General features: G+C 35.5%; 1 protein-coding gene across 3 annotated transcripts in view; it reads left to right on the plus strand.

The window, feature by feature from the left end:
- Positions 1-23,949, plus strand: part of SUT2 (sucrose transporter 2) — a 108,315-nt gene that overhangs the window by 69,085 nt on the left and 15,281 nt on the right. For all 3 annotated transcript variants that reach the window (XM_089807569.1, XM_089807570.1, XM_089807571.1), the window contains exons 6-8: positions 6,802-6,835; positions 6,996-7,095; positions 7,184-7,259. In XM_089807569.1, coding sequence (XP_089663695.1) covers positions 6,802-6,835; positions 6,996-7,095; positions 7,184-7,259 — 210 coding nt within the window. The remainder of the gene's footprint in view (positions 1-6,801; positions 6,836-6,995; positions 7,096-7,183; positions 7,260-23,949) is intronic.

The raw sequence follows: 23,949 nt of genomic DNA on the forward strand, positions 1-23,949 counted from the left end.
ATGGCTGAGTCTGGGCATTGGGGCTCACCCAGATTCGGCTGGACCTGAGTTTGAGCGTCTTAGCCACACGAAGGGTGACTTCACCTGGGATTCACCGAGTTCCATTTCTTTGTCCAAAACAATATAAGGTTCCTTACCTTTGGTAGTCTACTAGTTGCCACATATGGAGATACATTGTCCATGACTATATGAATAACATTTTCTGCTCCCACCTCTATCATTACCTCATCCAATAAACCAGAGGAGGCCTTGTCATTTTTTTATTTAACCGAAGGCATTGACGAACTTCAAAAGACCACTTGTCCTCTTGAAGCCAATACAAAAGTTAATGAGTGTTCCATTCCTACTCCCCATATCTCCCTAGTGTTTGACCTTGCATAATTATGAAATGCAGGTGAAGTGCCCATTCCCTCCGTTGTCCTCTTCTTATTCTCTGAATTTTTAAAGTAAATTTCTTACCTCATTTTGAACCTCAACAGTTGCTTCTATTAACGGTGTAATATCTTGGCAAGGGACTCATGGAAATAAAGCTTGCTCAAAAAGAAAATTAGAAAATAAGAATTAACTAGTTGGAATAGGATATTGTGATACTAGTGACAGGGCTGAACAGGGTTGTTTCTATAAGGGCTACATTAATTTTATTTGGCCTACATTACCTTGAGTTTTTGGGACGGGGATGGCAGGGGACAGTGGGACACATTCCTAGGATAGCTATTTTTTTGGCAAATTTTTGGGGACAGTTAGTGGACGATTATAGCAAATATAGGGGATTTTTTTTTTCTCGGCAATTGATATTATTAATAGTAAAATTAAACCGGGTTTGATCTGGTCTGTACTGGGGTATTTACAGCAGAGAAACGACCTTCCCAAAACAGTGCATTAAATAGCTCCATAGGCACACCTAATAAACATAATATTTTAAGTGCTGAAATTTAAATTAATCACTATCAACATTTACCATTAGCTCTGCCCTTGGCCTTACCACTACTACCTCCCTTCGTTTGAGGATCGAAGGGTCGTGTGCCAAAAGGCATCATCTTCGCTTTTTTCTCAAATTTCCTTTTCACCATTTGCCAGCCATTTTCCAACCTAACCGCCTCCCTTTGCCATTCCATAGATTGGACCTGTGATATCTGGGATTTTTCAACCGAACAACCCTTCAATTGTTGTAGATGATTATCCACATAAGCAATCTCAACGTCACCATCTCAAGATCCTTCTGGTGTATTTTTCTCCCTTCCAATCAGCATTGCAATGCTTTTTTTAAAATTTCAATGCACTATTGCAACCCCCACCGTCCGCATTAACACAGTCCAATTTTGGCAACTCATTTTGAAGCAGAACCTCAGATGACAGTTGCATCTCAGTTTGATTCGGAGCCTCTGATGACTGTTGTACACCATCCCCAGATAGAGCTTGAGCAAAACTCTTTTGCTTCTCAGCTTACTTCTCTACAGTACAGTGATGATTCATGACATCTTTCCACCACAAGACCTTCTGTGATTTGTAACCAGCACATTAACTATGCATATGCCTTGTTTGAAAACAAATTCTACATTGAAATGAGACCCCTTCATAGTCCAGGGGCTGCACCCAACAACCTGGAGGTATTTATTGAAATGTCCTTGGGAAGTCCTTCAAAGACATACGTTTCCACCAAGATCTGCGCAAAGGTGGAATTAAGAAGGTTTGAGGATCGTTCATCAGTCATCATAAAACTTCCTAGAGAGTTCCCAATAGCTTTAAAACAAGCATCAAACCAGAAATGCAATGGAAGGTAGGGTAACCTTACCTAAAGTGGGATCTTGTTGAAAACTTCAGTTGCCAGGTAAAAAACAGGGTGCCAGAGCTCAGCATTAGAGCAGATTTATCTTCCTTGTTCCAATGGTTCTCACACAGAATCTTGTTCCTGTCATGAGTATTTGCAAAAAACACAATAAGAAATCTCTTGCTTCCAACATGGGTTCCTAGTTGTCCATAATCCACTTGTGGAGGTCTTGTAAACTTGGCTGTAATCCCCTAAATCGCGCAATCAAGCCTAACTCTTTAAAAATAGAGACATTGCGAGTCTTTCTTCTCTATCTCCTCTTCCAGACTCACAGAAATATCCTTGTTCAATAGCTCCCAGACGGCACCCTGAAATATTTTCTGGTTGTAATCCCATCCCCTGTTTGGTCAGGGTTGTGTGTGCTTGCGCAGGGCCACACTGGCCACACCCTGAACCTCACAAGCTTGTGACCATCTGCATGGGATTTCTATCGTCAACCATGTTTGAAATCTCCAATGCGGTGCTGAAATGGGGATTCTACCCTCCCACAGCCCTGCCTCTCACCCATCTGCCAACAGGAAAATTTTTACCCTCTTACTGCCATACATCTGCAGCACTCTTCTTTTTCCATGCAAATCTCGACATGGTCCTGCCCCAGAATGGAAGACCACAGAAACCCTTGACCATATAGCTCCACACAACGGTTCCATCTTCCCCGTTAAATGTAGGGAAATTTTAAAACATATAGAGAAGTTTTAAATATCCATATGAAAACATGAATAAAACAGGCATATATGCATTATGTTCATATGAAAACATTGATGACGGATGTGTATATAAAATACAGACCCTTAACATATAAAATTTGTGCCCTTTTTGACCACCAATATTGATGGTATTGATTAGTCTGCACTAGCTTTTCCCTTTGATGTTCATTTCCAGACCAGCTTTTGAGGTTGATGGAGTATGAGTGGTTTCCAGTCTGATAAGTATAACCCAGTACAAGTCTTACCTCTTGCAAACCTGGCGTGATCTGTTGGGTGATTCTCTGCATTTCTTGGCCCCTTTCTCGCTGTTTGGTGGTGCTGGTGGTGTATGTTGCTGCTAGGTAGTGTTGGGAGGTGTTCTTTGATGTTTTAAGAAGGGCTTTGATGAATTCTGTAGCTATTTTGACCTGTAGACAATTGACTCAGACCTGCAATTAAGTTTGTACTTTGCACATTGGTTTCCAGTCTTTATATTAATCATTCCAACACTTGTTTGGAAGTAATTTGTAGTTTCTTTCTGATTGGAGGATTTTTTGATAGTATTCTATTACTATTATTACCTACAGCCATATCTTTATGTGCCACCAGGTTCCAGTGTTTGTGAAACTAATTACCAAGCTGTTATTTATATTTCTGAGAGCTTTTCGCTATGCCTCAGACCTGTTTACCCTCATTATCAGTGAAAAGTTCAATATTGCGGACCTGCAGCCACTTTTTTATGCTCTACCAAGTTCTGAGTGTTTTGAAACTAAGTTGCCAGTTCGGATACCCGTACGGATGCAGGTTCGAGATTCGGGTTCAAAATTCGTCTAAAATTTTCTGGGCTTGGGTTCGGATTCATTTTGGGTTCCATTCGTACAAAAACATATGTTTTTAAAAATATGTATATGTGTGTATATGTATGCAACAAAAAATAAATCCATACTTGAATCTGCTAATAGTAAAGGAACATAGCAAAATACACCACCAAATCTATGTTTCAGTTCAATAGGACATTAATTGCATCATTTAGCAATACATACAACTTGATACACTTACTTGGTAACATGCACAGAACATATTTCCATATCATGAGGACAGTTTGAGAATGAAATTGTCAAAAGATAATTTTAGTTATCTGAATTTTTATTTTGCATTGGTTAGAGCATTTCTAGGCAGGCTATGTCAAAAGGTGAGGTACAAATTTGAATTCCCAGGTTCAAAGATATCATATCTTTTTAAAGACATTCCTCAATAATCATCAATTTAGATGTCACCTATTGTCAATTTGGATTTCCTGTATAAGTTTTCATTTTCATACACATGCATAAATGACATATAAACATCTTTTTTGGTCTTTTTAATGGTCACAGTAGGGTTGAGAGATCAAAAAAACACTTTAAAAGTTCTAAAAAAATTGTTCCAAGACCAAATTCAGCCCATGTCTAGACAGCAAATTCTTCAAAATTCGCTGCAAATTCTGCCCGGGTTCCTCTGACAGAATTGGCAGTAAATTCGTAGCTCTGCAAGAGAATATGGGGAGAATCTGACAAGGACCAGACTTTGTACAGAATTGAACCAGACTTTGAGGGTTGCTAGAGAGTATCTGGTAACTTAATTTTGAAATTCATTACCAGTTTGTTGTTCATTATTAATTTATTTCAGATTTTGAAGTGCTTTTTCAGAGATTCAAACATGTTTCTTCCTCATATCAGTGAGAATTCCTGTGTTGCAGACCAATAATTGCTTTCATATGCATTAACAAGTTCCAAGTGTTTGTAAAATTGTGTTGTGCTTGCTGCTGAGATTTGTTGCGATTGCTGATACCTATCCCAGTTCTTTCTAGACTACTTGTAGTTGGAACTGACATATGTAGTTTAATGGAAACGAAATTTATCGCACTTACGCACTTCTGACGTGTGGGGGCCCACAAAAAGAAATAAAAAATGTTTTTCTTAAAAGCATTTGAAACCTTTTTTTAAATGTGTTGGGAAATGGGGGCCACCTGGCCATCCCTGGGACTATTATGCGATGTCACAGATGTCTCCTCTAAGAATCGTTGCCATCTCCATGTTTCCTGGATGTTTCCTACAATTTTCCAGATTTTGGGGACAGCCGGGGGACATCCCCAACCAATCCCCCCCATCCCCAAGACATACTGGAAATGGGGAAGCTCCAAAGAAGGCCAGGGACTCGTCCCCGGGTTTTCTTGATTTTGGTAACTTCAAATTTTCATATAGCAAAATCTTTGTGCATTTATTTGGAATCTAAATTCACTGTACAGTCTATATAGAATTCATGCATCCATAAATATGTCTTTTATAATATCCCAGAAGTTCAAATTCATTCTTCATGACAGAGTTGATGTGTTAGGAAAACCCTTATATGATATTTCTGTGTTTGCAATGATAAACATGGGTGGTTTCTCTGTGCTGGTCAGGAAGAGGTCAAATACTTACAAATAAACAATGTCAAGGTTTTTTTAAATTTGAATTTGTCATAAAAATTCAAAGCTCAGCATGATTATTGGTGTAACTGTTTGTCCAATTTCTTTTGTCTGCAATGATCGAAAGTTCTTCAACAGTTTTTGAATCAGACAGTAGGCAAGATCAACTCACTTTCACAAAGGCATGACAAAACACACACGTGAAATGGCAGTTCTTGATGAAAGTTCACAATTTTATTTAAATTTCTTTTTAAGTTATTGTTTTTAAGACTTATATTTAAAATAGCAGTCCTCTTGGAGGTTTAAAGTTTTAGAAGATTTTTTTTTATAATAGTAGTCTGTGTGGAAGTTTGGAAGTTCCAAAATTCTGCAACGCTCTTTAAAAAATGGCTATTATAAATTTAAATACATGTGTAAATGACAGTCCCTGTGCAAGTTTTGAACAAGTTAAATGACCTTGAAATGGAATGATCAACAACATACAAAATTAGGTCATGGATGTCTGGTTGTAGTCAAAGTCTGCCCTAACCAAAGAACAGCATGCCAAAATGGCCCAGTAGCAGTGTAAAATTTTAGGAAATTGCAGGAAGGTTTGTATGAAAAGGGTCAAAAATAAAATAATTTGTGCCCCATTTCATACCCAATGTTGGATGAGTTTTTCCCTTGCTGAAAGTTGGTGGCATTTTTTTTTTGATTTTATCATGTGTTTTTGAAAATATAATGCTGTGATTTCTCACAGAAACGTTTTGGTAATTTACTCTTGTGATTGCTCGCCAGAAGGAACTGTTGGGGAGTATATGGGAGTTGGCATATTCTTCTGATTTTTTATTGTAAGAATTTGAAAATATATTGCCACGATTTCTTGCACAAATCGTCAGGGAGTTAGTCCTTGCAATTGCTTACTGCTAGGAATTACTGGCAATTACATGTGAGACATGTGAGAACTTCCCAATTTTATAAACTGTCCCTCAAACCAGAATGTTTGGTTGGCAGATGGTCCTATTTGGACAACCCATGTAAACTGGGAAATCTGTTGTTTACTTTCTTTACCAAAAATGTCATTAGTTTTCTTGCATGTCATTTCGTGGTTGGTCTAAACTGGTTACCTATATTACCAAGTTCTGGAGGAACCTTGGTCCAACCCAACTGATACAAACTGAGTTCTGATCCTGGTCCAGGCCAAATCCGGGTTGGGGGCAACACCCTGGTCGAACAAAGGGAGAAATAAAGTTTTAATACAAAAGCTTTAAAGAAAGAACAAGAAAAACTAACCCTTTCTAACAGCTTTCCGTAGTCTCAATTGAGGACTAGGGGCATGAGGCTGGTACACAGCATCATTTGCATGGTGCAGCTAGCAAGAATGACATTGATGCTGCTTGTCGTTCAAACAAACCAGCTGATGATATTGATGCTCTTGGAGAAGAGCAATATCATGATTTCTATTGATTTTAAATGTACAGATGCACTAATATAAATTATTTTGTTTTATCTTTAAAGTTTGGCAATTTGCATTTGAACTATTAATAATCAGCTGAAGCCAGCTGTACTTTACCAAGTCCTGGAAAGAAATCAGTGTAGAACTGAACCCAGACCTGAAAGCAAACTAAATTGGCAACATAGCTGATAACTAATGAAAACAGGAAAAAATTCAATTAAATACCTACAATAGCGAGTTTTGTTTTCTTAGCAATTTAAGTTTTATTTTGAATTCACTGCATTAATTTTTCTTTTAGGACCTATTAATGATAACAAGAGGGTTAGTTTAAACAGAAGAAGACTTTGCAGGTCATGTTGAATTATACATGTGACATCTTCCTCATTTATTATGGCTTTTTCTCCAGGGTCCAGCACGTGCTTTGCTTGCAGATCTTTCAGGTGAATTTATGTCATAACTAGGCTTTAGATGATGTTATGAACATCTTAATACAATATTGAATCTTCTTACTTCTTATAGATATGCAGCACTGTTTGAGGACATACCCTTTAGTTATGTAGAATCTGGTAAACATTTGGATCCTTTACAATGCTGAAACAGGTCCAGAGCAGAGGAACTTCTCAAATGCTATATATACTTCGTGGTTGGCATTTGGAAATATTTTAGGATTCTCAGCTGGTGCGAGTGGACAGTGGCATAGGTAATGCTTTACCCCTTTTGACCATTAAATTCAAAATTACAAATTGTTCATCTACATCTGAAAAAATATATTTATGAACATATTGCAGATGGTTCCCATTTCTTACTACCAAGGCATGTTGTGAAGCTTGTGGCAATTTGAAAGGAGCCTTTATGGTTGCAGTGGTGAGGTTTTACCTAATCTTATTATTTATTTGTGTTGTAGTTTTGAATCTTGACAAGTATTGTAGCTTGTAGTCACCCTATATGTGTGAAAGAGGGCCAATCAGTGCATTTACAGTTTTTTTTTGCTGAAATCGTTCTATTAAAGGTGCTAAGGATCATATTATATTGTATTATTTAAATCATGGGTTGTATTCTAAAATTAATCTTGAAATTATTGTATGCACACCATAGTTCCAGGACTCAGCAAGGTTGACCGGACTCTGGACTTGGTAAGATCTGGGCAAACTGAAAAAAAACCCAAGAAATTTAGAGGTTGTTAAGGATTTAAAACTTTTTTTATGCACCCTTTATTAAATTAACCTTAAAAGCACAATAACATCATCAAATAGAAGCTAATTTGATCACATACATAGGTTTATATTACTCACAGAAGTATAACTGTAAACACAAATTGTAGCTTTGGGAAATAGCACACCCAATATATAAATATTCCCAAAAATATACAAAACTCATGGAATGTGAAATCCATGGCATCAAATATTCCAAACAAATATCAAAACAAAAACTATAAGTCTATGGCTCATCTGATCAGAGGAGAAAGAATCCTTTCTACAAGGGCATCTAATGTATGTCCATGATATAACAGCCATAATTATTAATATCTTTTAACTACAAATATGCAAAGATTTGCAACAAAGGATAGGTATTATGTACATATTTATGATCGTGATATATTACTGGCCTTTACTTGCTTAGACTTATAGTTTGATGGGGTTTGGGGGAACACCTAAGCAAGGTTGATGGTAGCACCCCTTGCAGGGGTTTTGAGGGTGAGAGAGAGGCCTAGAGGGATAGGTCTAGATCTTCTAGGAGAGAGGACAGAGCAAGTTAAAGAGATTTAGAGAGAGGGGATAGAGGAAGACTGATAGGTCTAGAGATAAAGGTAAATAAAGAGTCTCAGATAGAGAGAGTGAGAATACTGATAGGATCCTGCTTATCACTGAAATTTGAGAGTCTGAAAAGCTATACGATCTTCTAAAACCTAGAATTTGCATTGTAACTCCTAGAGATCTGAAACCACTCTCAAACATCCTGACAATATATATATATATATATATATATATATATATATATATATATATATATATATAAAACTCAAAGTTTCCCATTTTTATACTTTAAAAGTTAATGTTATATTTCATGTATATATTCTACTGAATCGGAAAGACTGAAATTGAGTTGAAGGCAAAGATGGGAAGTTAAATGTTACATTTCATGTATATTCCAGAATCATAAACCCCCAAAACTAAAAATTCTGAGACTTAAAACCAAAAGTTTCAGTTTTCACAGAGTTTGAGCATCCAAGCTCGCTCAAACTTGGCAAGTTTGAGGAGTTTCTGAGACTTGGCCGAGTCTGAGTCCAAGTCAGACTCATCAAGGGTCACCCAGCTTGGGACTTGCTGAGTCTTGGTGAGTCTCAGAACTCCGATGCACACATTATTTTGAAGTAAAATAAGTATCCTATCAGTTATTTGCTTGCAACTTTAAATCAACTTCTACTGCTAGCAGCTAGGGTTAAAATGATGAACCTTCACTAATGTAAAAGATTTTCAATATATTTGACGTTGCATGCCTTATTGGAGTTAGTAAGTATAACACATTAATAATATGCACTTATTAATCTCTACTTCATTATTCCATGTTACATGATCGAAATCCCATTTTCTTGTTGGTCTATATTTTGTGGCGATCTTTTCTCTTGATATAAATTTTTTCCTCAAGCGGATCTACATGATAGTTAATCATGTATCATATTTTGTTTTATTAGTATTGCTGGCATTCTAAATAAACTTTAAAACATGGGTTACAGAATAGTTGGTTGCATTTCTCTCCAAGCCTCGTGAATTATTGCAGGCTTGATTGTTGGAGCTTGGATAGCCATTACAGCCATCATTTGATGATTTGATAAACAATAACACACCATTTGGATATCATATAACTAAGTTGCTTGTTCTGGTATGGGGTTGGAGTTTTTGTATGTTGATACTGTAATTTATTTTTCTCTTGGGTATGGTAAATTTGGGTACAGTTGTATATTATATTTATGTATGTTTGTGTGTATGTATGCATGTGATGGAGCCCTAATTTTTTGCAAAAATTATGGCCTCCATTTGTGAAATTATATTGGAGATTGATGAGATATTGACATTGATGTCATAGAATGTGAATAGGTATAACTCTTATAACATGGAAATATCCCTGTTTAAGACAAGAATTAGTCGTGTGACAAACGGCAGGAGTCATAATCAGTAACATTATTAGTTTGGAAGACAATGAAATCATCATTCTATGCACATGAATTTGTTGGCATTTAGAAGACACACTAGAGGTAATAAGAGGGCTTTAGATTTGAAGAACTTGAAACAGCAACCAAACCTGGCAAATCAAGGAGACCTTACCAACTATTTGTATTATGCTACAATACACTTAAGTCAATCCAATTATGGCAGTTGTGGCATATCAGATGAATGTGTTGGCATGAAGACTTTAATACAGGAAACAAAGGTTGCTATGGCATTTGAAAAGGCAAGAGAAGAAATTGAACACCTCAAAAAAGACCTTGAAGCATCACACGAGCTTACTGAACAAGTTAAGTGCATAACTCAGGATAATGAGGATGCACTCCAACAAATAGAAAGTCCTCAAGAACATTTTAAGGCTAAGGCAAACAAACTAAAAGTGTTAAGGAATTAACCTGGATAATCTACAGATCTACGGGTGCAAGTTGTGCCTAACTCTTACTATCATATACTCCATTATATGGCATTTGTAATTATTTATATCTGTTCTTAAGGTGCCGGCAATCAGAGTGGAACAAGTTTAGTTTTTCCTTAGACTAATCTTAGTTATTTTAAAACTAATCTCTGCTCTATAGTCGCCGACTTTGGATATATTAATTACTTGTTAAATCTAAGGGTGATGTCCCTTAAGAGACATACCCCCTGATATGGATATATATGCAGGGCTGAGAAGGCAGTCTGGAGACACACAGTCACCTACAGTTTGATCTCCAGGTCTTCTTAGCCTTACGGGTTATCTGCTATAGTTCAGAACTCCAGTTCATACATATATCAGGATATACAGTCATTTCATCTGCACAATAAAATTCTGAAGACAAGTTTATTGTCAAGGTCATTCCTGTTCTTATCTAATCTTTGCATTTGTAGTCTGATCCTATTATCAGAATCTGCAGATAATTACATGGTATCAGAGCCCTGTTAATCAGATCTAGGGCTCTGCAGTTTGTCAATTATCAGACTTGTTCATATCCAGTAGTTATCCTTCATTTCCAATGGCATATACAATCACGCCTGAGGACAGATTTGATGGAAAGGAACATTTTGAAGCATGGAAATTCAGAATCTTGATGATTCTCGAAGAAAATAATGTTAGACAGTTTGTTGATGGAGCATCCAAACAGCCACCTGTTGAACCTCACAAATCCATATGGTCCAATGGAAACAGGAAAGCCATTCAAATCATCTTGGATGGAGTTAAGAATGACATCGTACCTATGCTTACAAAACACCTAACTGCCTACGATATGATGAATGCATTACGAAATGCATTTGAAGTAAATAATGCAACGAGAGTCCTTGCACTAAAGAGACAACTAAATCACATCCAAATAGAGAAAGGAGAATCAATCAACTCCTATTTTCTAAGAGTTGCCGGTATTAGAGACGAATTGGCAAGCATAGGAACCATCATAAATGACACTGAACTAATGCTCATGGCCTTAAATGACTGCCAGAATCATGGGAAACATTTGCACAAGGAATAAGTGCTAGGGATCAGCTTCCGGATTTTAACAGACTTAAGACAACATTAGAGCTGTCTTAGCAATTGCCGCATCTAAGGGATGGAAGGTACATCAGATGGACGTAAAGACAACATTTCTCAATGGGAAGATTTCAGAAGAAGTCTATATGGAGCAACCAGAAGGATTTGAAACCCATGATCCAAATGCCTTTGTTTGCCGACTCAACAAAGCTCTTCATGGGCTTAAACAGGCTCCCAGGGCTTGGTATGAAAGGATTGATAAATATCTCACTGGCTTAGGATTCTCTAAGAATGAAGCCAATCCGAACTTGTATTATAAAAGAGATAAAGATGGTATGGTAATATTGATATTGTATGTTGATGATTTATAAATCACAGGTGATGGCCATCTTATAGATCAGTGCAAGAAAGATCTTATTAGAGAATTCGAAATGAAAGACTTGGGTCTTCTCCATTACTTCCTAGGATTGGAAGTGCAATAGAATGCTGATAGTATCATATTGAATCAAAGAAAGTACACTTCAGATATCTTGAAGAAATTCAGAATGTGGAACTGCAAGTCCATGTCTTCTCCAATGTAGACTAATTTGCATAAACTTAAAGAAGTAGCTGTAGAATCATCTCCAATAGACTCTACTCTCTATAGGCAGATAATTGGGTCTCTGATGTACCTAGTAAATACAAGACCTGATATTTGCTATGTGGTTCATGCTTTAAGTTAGTTTATGTGTGAACCTAAGGAGATTCACCTAGTTGCTGTTAAACATATTATGAGATACCTACAAGGTACTCTTAATTATGGACTCAAGTATGAGAGAGTTGCTTTAGATTTGCATGGATTCATCGATTCAGATTGGGGTGGAAGTGTTAAAGACAGGAAAAGTACTTCAAGATGCTGTTTCAGTTTAGGATCAGCTATGATTTCATGGATTTGCAGAAAGTAGTCTTCAGTAGCTCAGAACTCCACAAAAGCTGAATACATTGCATTAGCAATGGCCTCTCGAGAAGCAGTATGGTTGAGGAAGTTGATTGTGGGATTATTTGGGCAAGCCATGAGTCCTACGATCATTCATTGTGATAATTAGAGTTCTATCAAGCTCTTAGTGAATCCAGTTTTCCATGATAGATCCAAGCATATTGAAATTCCTTACCATTATGTAAGAGATATGGTAGATAGGAATTCTGTGAAATTGGAATACATTTGTATTGCCGATCAGACAACAGATATACTCACCAAACCTCTATCTAGAGTAAAGATAAAACATTTTAGAAAGAGACTTGGTATGGTTGAGTTGTAATTCATTTTTGTACTATTTGATTATTAATAAAATGATAAATTTTATTTTGTTAGGCTACTGATTGTTATGGGCTCCACCATATGTAATCTTTATTTAAGAGGTGACGATCTCTAAAATAATGAATACTTGTGCAATAGGCATTATGAGATGTGACGATCTCTTAGATAATGTCCTAACAGTAGGTTTTACTATAAGATCCAGGTGAATTTTAGATCGTCTTGTGACATTGACATGTTCATGGGTCACAAATTGGATAAATAAAGAATTCTAAAAATTCTTCGAGTTTATCTTGTATTCTGGTAGTTCTTAAATTCAGGATCTAGTTGTGATTTAGAAATACCAGTATCTATGAGTCACAACATGTGTTTGATCACTAGTAGCAGTGATTTGTCATATCACAGGTTTCGTGATATGACTTTGTATCATATGTTTTATGATGCTATGTATTAAGAAGAGATAGACAGATATAGAGTATTAATTCTTGCTTAACATCTGTATAGATGTTGCTAGATATAATATCTCTCTGTAGGATTATCAGGTTAAGAGGGAGTGTTAAGGAATTAACCTAGATAATCTACAGGTCTACAGGTGCAAGCTGTGCCTAACTCTTACTATCATATACTCCATTATATGGCATTTGTAATTATTTATATCTGTTCTAAAGGTGCCGGCAATCAGAGTGGAACAAGTTTAGTTTTTCCTTAGACTAATCTTAGTTAGTTTTAACTAATCTCTGCTCTATAGTCGCCGACTTTGGATATATTAATTACTTGTTAAATCTAAGGGTGATGTCCCTTAAGAGACATACCCCCTGATATGGATATATATGCAGGGCTGAGAAGGCAGTCTGGAGACACACAGTCACCTACAGTCTGATCTCCAGGTCTTCTTAGCCTTACGGGTTATCTGCTATAGTTCAGAACTCCAGTTCATACATATATCAGGATATGCAGTCATTTCATCTGCACAATAAAATTCTGAAGACAAGTTTATTGTCAAGGTCATTCCTGTTCTTATCTAATCTTTGCATTTGTAGTCTGATCATATTATCAGAATCTGCAGATAATTACAAAAAGGTCATTGGATGCTGAAATCTGTATACCTAAACAGAGGATATCAGACCTATAAGCAGAAGTCATAGATAAAGAGATTGTTTTGAAGTTAGCTTACCAGTTCCTCAAAAGAAAAGGCAGACCTTTCATATGAATATAACTTGAAGACACAAGAAACAAAGTATATTGGACTGCGATCAAAGGCAGTGATATATTAGATGATGCTATTAAAAGTTTTAGGCAATACTAAATCTAAATTTCTATCTTACACAAATAACTTCATAGCTGGATAAATATACAGTGATAAAGAGGGTATGTTGATGGATATTGTGTATACAGAGCTGGAAACAGTGAAGATTTTAGTGCCTAAAAACTCAGAAAAAAACCATATGAATATGGAACCTGATAAAAGTTGAAGATGATGAGAAAAGAAGCAATGACGGTTATCAGACATTGTTGAGGAAGATATGAGCCTCTGCAAGAGTGTTAGTGCATTCAAGACTAAACAGCATGGTTAACAAACTGGTTTGATTCTGGATGCGATAGCTGATATTCTTCATTGGACCGAAAAGTTGAAAACAAGAATAACTTGGATGTAATAGCAGAGACTACATAAGGATGTCAAGTTAACATTACACAGCAACATTATATTCATCAGCGATGTTTAAAGTAGTGATAAAGAAGCAACATCATGGATTTCCAAGTCATCACAAGTTCTCAGTGATCAACGTTTCCATGTCACTCATCCATATACGACCCATGGAAAGGAGCGATGCCATTAGTATGAACCACAACAGTGATTCACAACATGTGCATTTGGTGTGATTGTAAGAGACTCTAACAGTGATGGAATAAAATATATAGTCATTATGAAAATCCATGAACGGCAATGAGAAGATAGCCTTATAGCGATTGTGTTTGAGCAATTTGGGCACTCGATGGAAAAAGAATCCATGTCATCCTAGAGGAGAATATTGACCGCAATGAAAATATAAAAGTGAAAGCATCGACATGGTCTTTGAGGTCCTCGATTCAAAATCCTTAATTCAACGCTAAAACATTCACCAGAAAATTAGAGGAATAAAGAAGAAGCCACGAGATTGTTTGTAAAATAGTTGCTCAATGGAAGAACTTGGACGTTTCAAATAAGGGAAGGCATCAAGCAAACTGGTTATGCTGCGATTATTACAAGATGTATGGATGGCGTTAGAGGTGTTATCGTTTTCTTTGAAGACCTGAGATAATAACTATTGGGCTTGAAGATATTGGAACAATATTGCCGGAAAACACAAAAAGTAAAGGTTTGATTTATTAATGCAAGGTATACATGATACAGCTATGATACAAAGAAACTTTAAGGGTGAACAGCATAAAAGAGCTTTTCAAAGGACCAGGACTCCTTAAGGGAGCCATCTTACTTATGCAGATCCACAACAAAAGGGACAGCCTGGAGAAACCGCAGCAAACTGATTAAGGGGTCTTATGTTGGCCCCTTAGACTTATGGTCTCGTGGACGTCATTAAAATCTTTCATTTCATTTCACATGGAGGTCGACCCATGCGATTAAGAAAGGATATATCTAAAGTGGCCATTTGTTAAAACAAAAGGGTGCGATTTGTTTGTATAAGGAGTTTAATATGACTTTGTTATATAAATTTATTTATTATATTTTATTGATAAGTAAAAGCCTTTTTTGCCTTTTTGCTTATTTAAAAGGCATGGAAATTTGAACGGTAGTTGATTCCTCCTTTATAATCATCTTTAAAAGTCCATAAACAATAAATGTCATATAAGTGGACATGGTCATTTATAGCATTTTAAACTCGATCATTATAGATATAGTGAAGTATTTTATTGTTTCCGTCTCTATATCCAATTTGTCTCCCTACCTTAGGAGTTAAAGTGCACTCCGGACTAGTTTAAAATTGCATATATATACTTGATCCGACGCATCTTCATTATTAAATTGTTTATAGTTTATGTGCATAGAACTTTATAAAGTTGTGAGTGATAATCTTCATTATAGTTGACTTTGTTGCCTGGATAAGCAAGGGCACTGGTCTTTTTATTATTGAAGTAAAATATCTATATCTTCTTTCCTGTAAGCATCTAATCAATCATTGATAAGTATTATACAAAACATTCAACCATTTTAAGCACTTAACATTCAACTTTATTTTGATTGAGTTTGAGGGCCTTGCTAGCCTTAAATTCGCTATAGAAAAACATTGAACCAAGTAGTCAACGTTTGAGGTGAAGGTTTACCCGCCTAGGTGTAGCGAAGCCTAAAATGTAGGGGAATCAAGGTGATTCTCGTTCATTGGCCAGAACTGATTGTGGAATCTTGTTGGAGAATTGGCAAGCTCTTGGATTTCCAATTTGTAGTTTTGGGAACCAATAACATGTACATGTGTGAATTAAATTGCATGTTTGTATGGGTTTATGTACATTGTGTGTATGTATGTACGCATTTATATATGAATGTATGGATGTTTGTGTGTATTTATGTATGGGTCCATACATGGATGGATAACTACATCCAATCATTAAGACAAAAGCAAATATCATGGTTACATCATCATCCAGGATCCAACTTAGATGCTAGCGGATGAATTGTCGTGGCGTTGGGATGACTACAGTAACATCCTTTGATCTTTATTCTCATAATTTTAGTTTTAATATTTGTTTTGATGCCATGGATATCATATTCCACAAGCTTTCTATATATTTCACAATATTTATATATCTAAGTGTGTTATTTCCTTCCATGACAAGTTTGTGTTTATACTAATGTAATCAATGTTTAATTGTGTACATGGTCAAATTACCTTCTATTTGATGATGCTTCTGTGTATTTAAGGTTTATATTGTTAAGGTGCATGAAACAAGTTTTAAATCCTTCAAAATCTCTCAAATTCTTGGGTTTTTCACTTTGCCGAATCTGCCAATTTTTATCGCCGAGATTGAGTGTTAGCTGAGAACATGCTTTCCAATTTTAGGCAATTCCGAGTCTTATAACCATGGTCCCCATAGGCTATAGCCCCAACATAAAATATCACTCATAAAAATGGACCAGATGGCTGATGTACAGCGATATTTAAAAAAAATAAAAATTCAATATCTTTACGGCAGTCACAAACCGTTCTTTCTTTTCCAATCTGGGATCTCGATATTATTCACATGACCAAGAATCTCTTGGTATTGAGACAACAATTTATAAAGACCACATGATTTTCTATTTAAAAAGGGGGTAACATCCTTCCATTTAAAGTTTTCAAATACAGATGATTGAATTTAACCTGATTTGAGAACCTTCATTGATTCCAAATCTTTTTTACTAACAAAAAATAACTCATATAAGAATCTTGAAGGCTGAATTCCATCTGCAATTGAGACCAACTTTCTAGCTTATCAATCATCAAAATATCATTAAAGGTTGAGATTCCGTCACTATTAAATCTCTTAGCAGAACACCCTTCAATCAAAACAATTGGTTTTCTATTTACTTATTTGATTCCACCATATAGATCTGAACCTAAAAACCTCATTGTTGATTTAACTGCCCTGCAACCATTGACTAGCTGGCTACGAAACTCCTAAGCCTTCCAAATACTGTCTCAAATAGTAAATCCTGAAGGTTTCATATTAAACTTTCCAAACAAAATATCATGAGGATAGAGATTCCTTGATTACTTAGAAACTTAAGATGCTACCTCTTGTATGTTTGTGCTGAAGGATCTTCCGTGGTTCTTTGCCAACCATGCGTTTCAAAATCCTTGGATTTTCAAATCTTTAAGATCCAGACCAACATTTCCGTTATCAAAGCAACATAATTCCCATTCGACAACATGTTTCTTATTATGCCCTTATCCCTTTAGACTATAAGAATTTACTTATTACTTTTTGAACACTATCAACTTGGTTGCTTGCAAAGAACCAAACCGAGGCTTACAAATTAGAGTATGAAGCAAGAATTTTCTGACAAACTTGTATTCTGCCTGCTAATAAGAGAAAGCTGTTATTCCAACCATTCAATTTCTTTCCATAATTTTAGCAAACATCCAATCCTACATATCTTTTGGAGAAGGTCCAACAGAGAAGAGTATGCCTAAATAACTAACAAACTTATCAGTCCCACCTACATATCTTTTGGAGAAGGTCTAACAGACATGCCTAAATAACTAACAAACTTATCAGTCCCACCCCATTGCCAACCATGTTTTGGAAACCAAATAGGAGGAACATCTTTCCAATTCAGTAATTTAGATTTAGAATCTGAGATTTTGGATTCAGAAACCTCGCAAAAGACACAATATCTAGCCACCAGACTATCCAAATTACTCTCATTCAACGTTGGAAACAAAACAGTGGCATCAACAAATTGAATATTCAGTAAAGAGGAGCTGTCAGGGAGCACAAAACCAAGAAAATACAGCACAATTAGATCAGTTCTTACTCTTAGGGTATACAATAGAGCCTTCAGAGGCAATGACAAATAAAGCAGGAGCCACTGGGCAGCCGTGCCTTATTGATCTACCTAGAAAGAAAGGATCAGATAGGGAACGATTGACTTCCACCTGAGCATTAGCATCTTGAAATAAGATTTTAACTATCTTGGAAATTGCTTCAGGGAAACCAATTGCTTTTTCAAAATCTAGCAATAAATTTCCAATGTTTTAATTATTTCTTTTGGCCCTATACAAGTGTTCCAAATTGGTAGTTAAATTTTCAAAGATATATCTACCTTTCCCTTTGGGATGATTGGTGGGAAAGACAGTGGAGTATTTCTACACAAATCTCAATGCATTTTCTAAACGGAAGTGAACAACTTTTACCTACTGAATTAGGAGGTATTCAAGATATCTTTTGCAATCACAGTGTCCTTAGAGCATATTTCCTTTCAGGGAATTCCCGTCCCTGGCTTTCTGACTTATGCAATTCAAAATCATTGTGGGATGGGGGTTGTGAAGATTTCTGGTTTCTATACAATCTGTCAAAAAAATTAGGGAAACTATCCTCTTTACATTTCTTCCCAGGTTTTTGGGAACTGTTACTTCTACTATCTTCCTTTTTTAATTCTCCTCCTGCTTGTTGCTACCTTTATCATTGCAATTGTGATCAACACCTATTTATTGAAACAAAGAATTGAAGCAAATCAAATCTCTATTTTCACTCTTGAAGTAAAGAAATTGAGATCCCTTAAGGATATACTAATTTATCAACCCTGAGAAAGTCTGAGGATTTATTTGTTTTCTACTGCACTTTCTTTCATCTATTCTTTTAATTTGTCAAAGACTAATTGTTGAGCATTTTTCTTATGGGGCACAATTTTATCAATCTTCATGGGAGCCAGGGAATCGTTATCATTGACAGAATCCAGCTTATTCTCAACATAATGTGCATAGTCTTGTTAAAGATTTATCTTATCCTCAGAACCAATATCTATGGTTGCTTGATTAGGTGCAGAGTTTTGTTTGGGATCCACGTTTTTTGTAAGTCACTGTGTCCACAACTTACATAATTGTGACTTTAGGCAATGTCTCATGAGATTTCTCTCTCCTCTCAGCAATAGGGGAGGCGCCCTTCTTATCGTAGGTGGCTTCAACAGAAATTTAATTGAAATTACTTCAATTCCTCTTTTGTCAAGAATGATTTGTGTACACCTACAACTTTCCAACTTAACAAAAAGTGCCGCATTGCTACAATAATACCGATGACCTTGGGATTGACAGAAGAACTATACTAGGGGCAGTAGTTTACTTTTTATATTTTGTGGAATAAGTACATGAACCCAAAGTCTCCTACGATTATCCCGAATTAAGATTTAAGTAGAATAACCAGTAAGGCACAAAATCTCTTACTGAATACTCTAAATTAAATAAAAACACTTACAAATGAAACCCAAAGTCTTCAACTCTAAGTAATTGCAGCCACTACCAACTATAACAGTTTGTCCTCCTATAGCACGAAGCCTTCAAAAGTTCAATTTGGCTCTAAATGTAATAGGAAGTGCTCAAAATCTGCACAATTGAAATAGAATTCCTCTCGAACAAAGTTCCAAAGCTCACAATCAATATCCAGAAAATGTCCTCACATAACACTTTGAATCAACACAAAGTTTGACAGCAAGTTGCCCCTTTTATTGAGAGCAATTCAATTCACATCTAAACTTAAAGTGTTAAGAGTGCAAATACAAACTGATAGAATTTTCTTGCATTGCCAAAATATAATAATTACAATGAGCATTCTCCTTTATTTATAGGCGAGGGGCTAAGAAAAAGGTGGAGAAAGAAGGCGGAACCCTTAACTACCTTGGACTTAAGACCATAGAGCCTAATGCACTTGTAGTATAATTACATGTTATAGTGCATATGATACTATTACATGAAAATACATCTTGTTTTTACATTGCTTGTAGTCTGTTGAATACAAATTACAAATACATGAAAATATTTTAAGTGTTTGTTAGGACACAACACCTATTACATCATCCTTTGTTGGTCTTCATGTTGCTACAAGATGCTGCAAGTTTGAAGTATTTGGGTTTGGTGAAAGCATCTTGAATTGGAATATGCATATGCATTCTTGATTGTTTTGTTGAGTGTTCATTGACCATTTTTGCCTTGAAAGCATTTTGTGCTTGTAATCATTCTTTCACCTCCTTGTAGGCTCCATTATGTGATCATTCTTGCCTCGTGTCGCTCTTTTGTCTTTGCATATTTGGAGTTATGCATGTTGTACATAATTGGAGGACTTTTAAATTTTAAGCAATGAAGGATGAAGGAATTAAGGTAAAACCAACTATTTAAATGGGGGAAAAACTTTAAAACGGGGTTTTCTTGGATTATTGCATATGAATGGATAACAAGCTTTGAGCAAGGGAATGAGGTGCATATGTATATATACAAATGGGAAGGTTGTTTATTCATAAGTGGGGTTTTTATGCCCCATTACAAGTTAATCGACAAACACTTCAATTCACAAATGAGGTTTTTATGTCCATTTGCAGTCTTGGTAAAAGCATGGAAAGAATGCATAATGCACTTGAAAAGTGGGCTTTAACCTTGAGACAAATAACCTGCTTCTTGAAACTAACTCAATGTTTAGAACGGGGTTTTTAATCTTGATTGCATACACAAGAATGAAGAACTTCTCCAATATGCAACTTGGAGAAATTTTAGACAGAAGTAGAAGGATCATTAAAACAAAATAAAACTATGCAAATCTGAAAAAGAAATGAAAGACTTGCACATACAAGAACAAAAACAAAAGAAAATAATCCCTACATTGCATCAATAAGAAAACATATATTTTCTTGAGAATGCAAGGGAAGAAACAATCTCTCAAAATCTGCATCAAATTTGAGAGATTTTGGATTTAGCAAAACATCTCAAGATATTGTTATATAGGCAAGGAATTTGATTAAATGCCCTTGTTAAATTAATGCAAATTCAAGTCTTAATAATTTCTTGACAAGTATTAATGGTCAAGAAATAAAATGCACATTAATAGCAACAAGAAAGAATTATTCAAACCTGCAAATATAGATACTTGCACAAGGACGAGATTCTTCTTTGCAATTACACACGAGACACTTGCAATCATTGCCCCATATGTCGTTTTTGATGAATAGTACTCAAAAACAAGCTTTTGAATCCAAAAGGCAACCTCTTGTTTGGATGTTTTTCCTTGTTTTGCTCAAAAGCGTGGTTTAAAACTCCATTTACATGCAAAGATTGGGTCTTTTTTATAAACAGCCCGAAATCAAGTTTTGCAAAGCTCAATGCACGCCAAGATTAAGGTGTTTTTGTTGTTCAATGTCGAAAACAGGCTTTGCATCTCCAAAAAATGTCAAAAACAGGCTTTGTATCTCCAAAAACATGCCATTGCCAAGTCGTTTTTTCTTTTGAAGGCCAGAAACAGGTTTTGGAAGTTGAATTAGAGCCTTTAATAGAGGTATTTTTTGCTACTCTTGCCCAAAAACGGGGTTAAAACCATTAAAATGCACACCTGAAATCCAATGTTTTTACTGTTGGATGCCTTGTACAGGTTTTTAAATCCAAAACACAGCCTCTATATGAGTCGGCTTTGCATTTTAAAACCAAAAATGGGGTTTTGATGGGCAAATACATGTTGAAATTGAATATGTTTGCAAAGCTACAGCCAGAGATAGGTTTTAAATATGCATTTGCATGTAATAAGCAACATTTTAAATCACTTTATGCCAAAAAATGGGCTTTGGAAGTCATTTTGCTAGTGCTAGTGATTTTATTTTCATAACCTATTATGTAAATGGGCTTTTAGAAAGCATTTACATGTTTTTTCTTGAAAAGCAATGAGAACTTGGCAAGAATAATGAGCTTTTATAAGCTATTTGCATGTGTTTTAATGATTTTTAACACATGCAAATTTGTCAAAAATCACCACCTAGCACTAAAGACTCAAAACACATTTTAAAATGCACTTTACATGTCTTTAAAAGTCATAATGGGTTTGTAGAACCACTTTACATTTATTTGATTGCATTTAAAAATATGTAGATGGGTAAAAGATCGGCATTATGTACCTCATGAGTACATAACTCAATATGACTTAAAACGTGTTTTTCAATGGCATTTACATGCCCTTGAATAAGAACTGTTTTTTGGAGCCATTTACTTATGCAAACACATTAAATAATTGCCCCAATAACTTAAGATTTTGCTTTTAGAACCATTTACATATGTTTAATTTATGCAAGTTTATAATGACGTATTTTTTAAAGCATTTTACATATATTTAAAACTCTCAACTCAACACATGTATTTGCATATAAAAAACCCACATTTATGATGGGTCAAAAATATATTCATTGTGGAGATTATGACTTTCATATGTGATACTGTTGTTGTCACCGTTGCTGTTACACCAAAAGCTCGAGTTGTCAATGAACATCACAACAACTGGAGACAAGGATCCATGAGAGGTGGTTAAGCACATGTTACAAATCCATCGGTTTATGTTGAACAATACCTTCACTTAGAGGGGGTGGAGGGCACGAACCTCCCAACAGTGCCCCCCTCAACATGACTAGAGGGATTTGAAGCCGTAACCCAGTGCTTTTATACCACTTGTTGGAATCACCGTTGCTGTTACACCAAAAGATCGAGCTGTCAATGAATGTCACAACAGCTAGAGGCAAGAATTTGCGGGAGGTAGTTAAGCACATTTCAAAAATCCATTGGTCAATGCTGAACAAGACCTTCACCTAGAGGGGATGGAGGCACCGACCTTCCAACAACAACATGCAATGTTGAATAAAACCCCACCACTTTTTGCATAAAAGTCTCTCATGTTTAAATTTATATGTAACTATAGTTTTAACGAAAAGACATGCAAAAGAACTTTAAAAACCCACCATTACACTAGTAAATCACAAAAAATTATTTTTAAAACTTCTTAAAATGATGTGAAATTTTAAAATGGGGTTCTAAACCCACTTTACATGTAAATTACATCTTAATTTTGTGCAATTATCAATAAAAAGCCCACTTTGGAGGGATTTTAATTAGGATATGCAATTAGTTTGAAAACCCCCACCTGAACATGTTTAATTCCTTATAACTCGAGCTAGACAACTTTGTTTGAGGCCTAATATAGTTCAAAATGAGTGGAATTTCAAAAGTTACAATCCTAGGGCAAAAGCAAGACTAAAAACAAAACACAAAACAAGAAAAATAGAGAAAAGACGTTGAAGGTTGCCAAAAATCTAGTGCTTGTAGTTGGAGAAGAAAAACTTGTCCTAACAAGCAACAAGGTGATTATCTTGACGGAAACCCTAAAAAAGGATGCATGCAAAGTGGAAAGGACAATTCAAGGATGACAAATTGCCTTTATGACACATTATCCAATATACCTAAAACACAGAGGATACAACTATGAATCCAAGAGAAAATTATTACAATAATAGAGAGTGGTCTATTATTAGTTAAATGGTTATCTATTATAAATATCTAGTTAGCTTTAGTTTGCTTTTGCATTTTAGCTTTTTCTGTTAGAATAGAATGTTTCTATTCTTTACGATCATTTCCTAAGGAAACATCATTCTATTCTTTTATATAAATTGACCTTTCAGTCTCTATTAATAACAAGCAATTATTTTACCAATTACTTCTGTAATATGGTATTAGAGCCAATCTTTCAAAAAATTTATAATTTCTTTTAGAAATTATTTCTTAAATTTTTTTGAAATAATTTGAGTTTTTGTTTTGATTTTTGGAGATTCATCAACAACAAATCATCGAATTTGTCTGAAGATTGAAAGATCTCGAATTAATGATTGCAAACAAACTTGCATCTTGTGTGATTTTAGTATTCTCACAAAGCAGTCTGCCCTCAAAATCACGATTTTCATGAACTCGTGTTTTTTCTTGCTCTCGTTTTCATTGGCTAAGGAACTTGATGTCTTCTCCATGCATTTTTTGCAAGCTCCAGTGATGAGTTTGGCGGTTATCTTCG

This window comes from Cupressus sempervirens, chromosome 10 (genome assembly GCF_028749045.1).
Source record: "Cupressus sempervirens isolate cs-2001-9-10 chromosome 10, ASM2874904v1, whole genome shotgun sequence".
Lineage (NCBI taxonomy): Eukaryota > Viridiplantae > Streptophyta > Pinopsida > Cupressales > Cupressaceae > Cupressus > Cupressus sempervirens.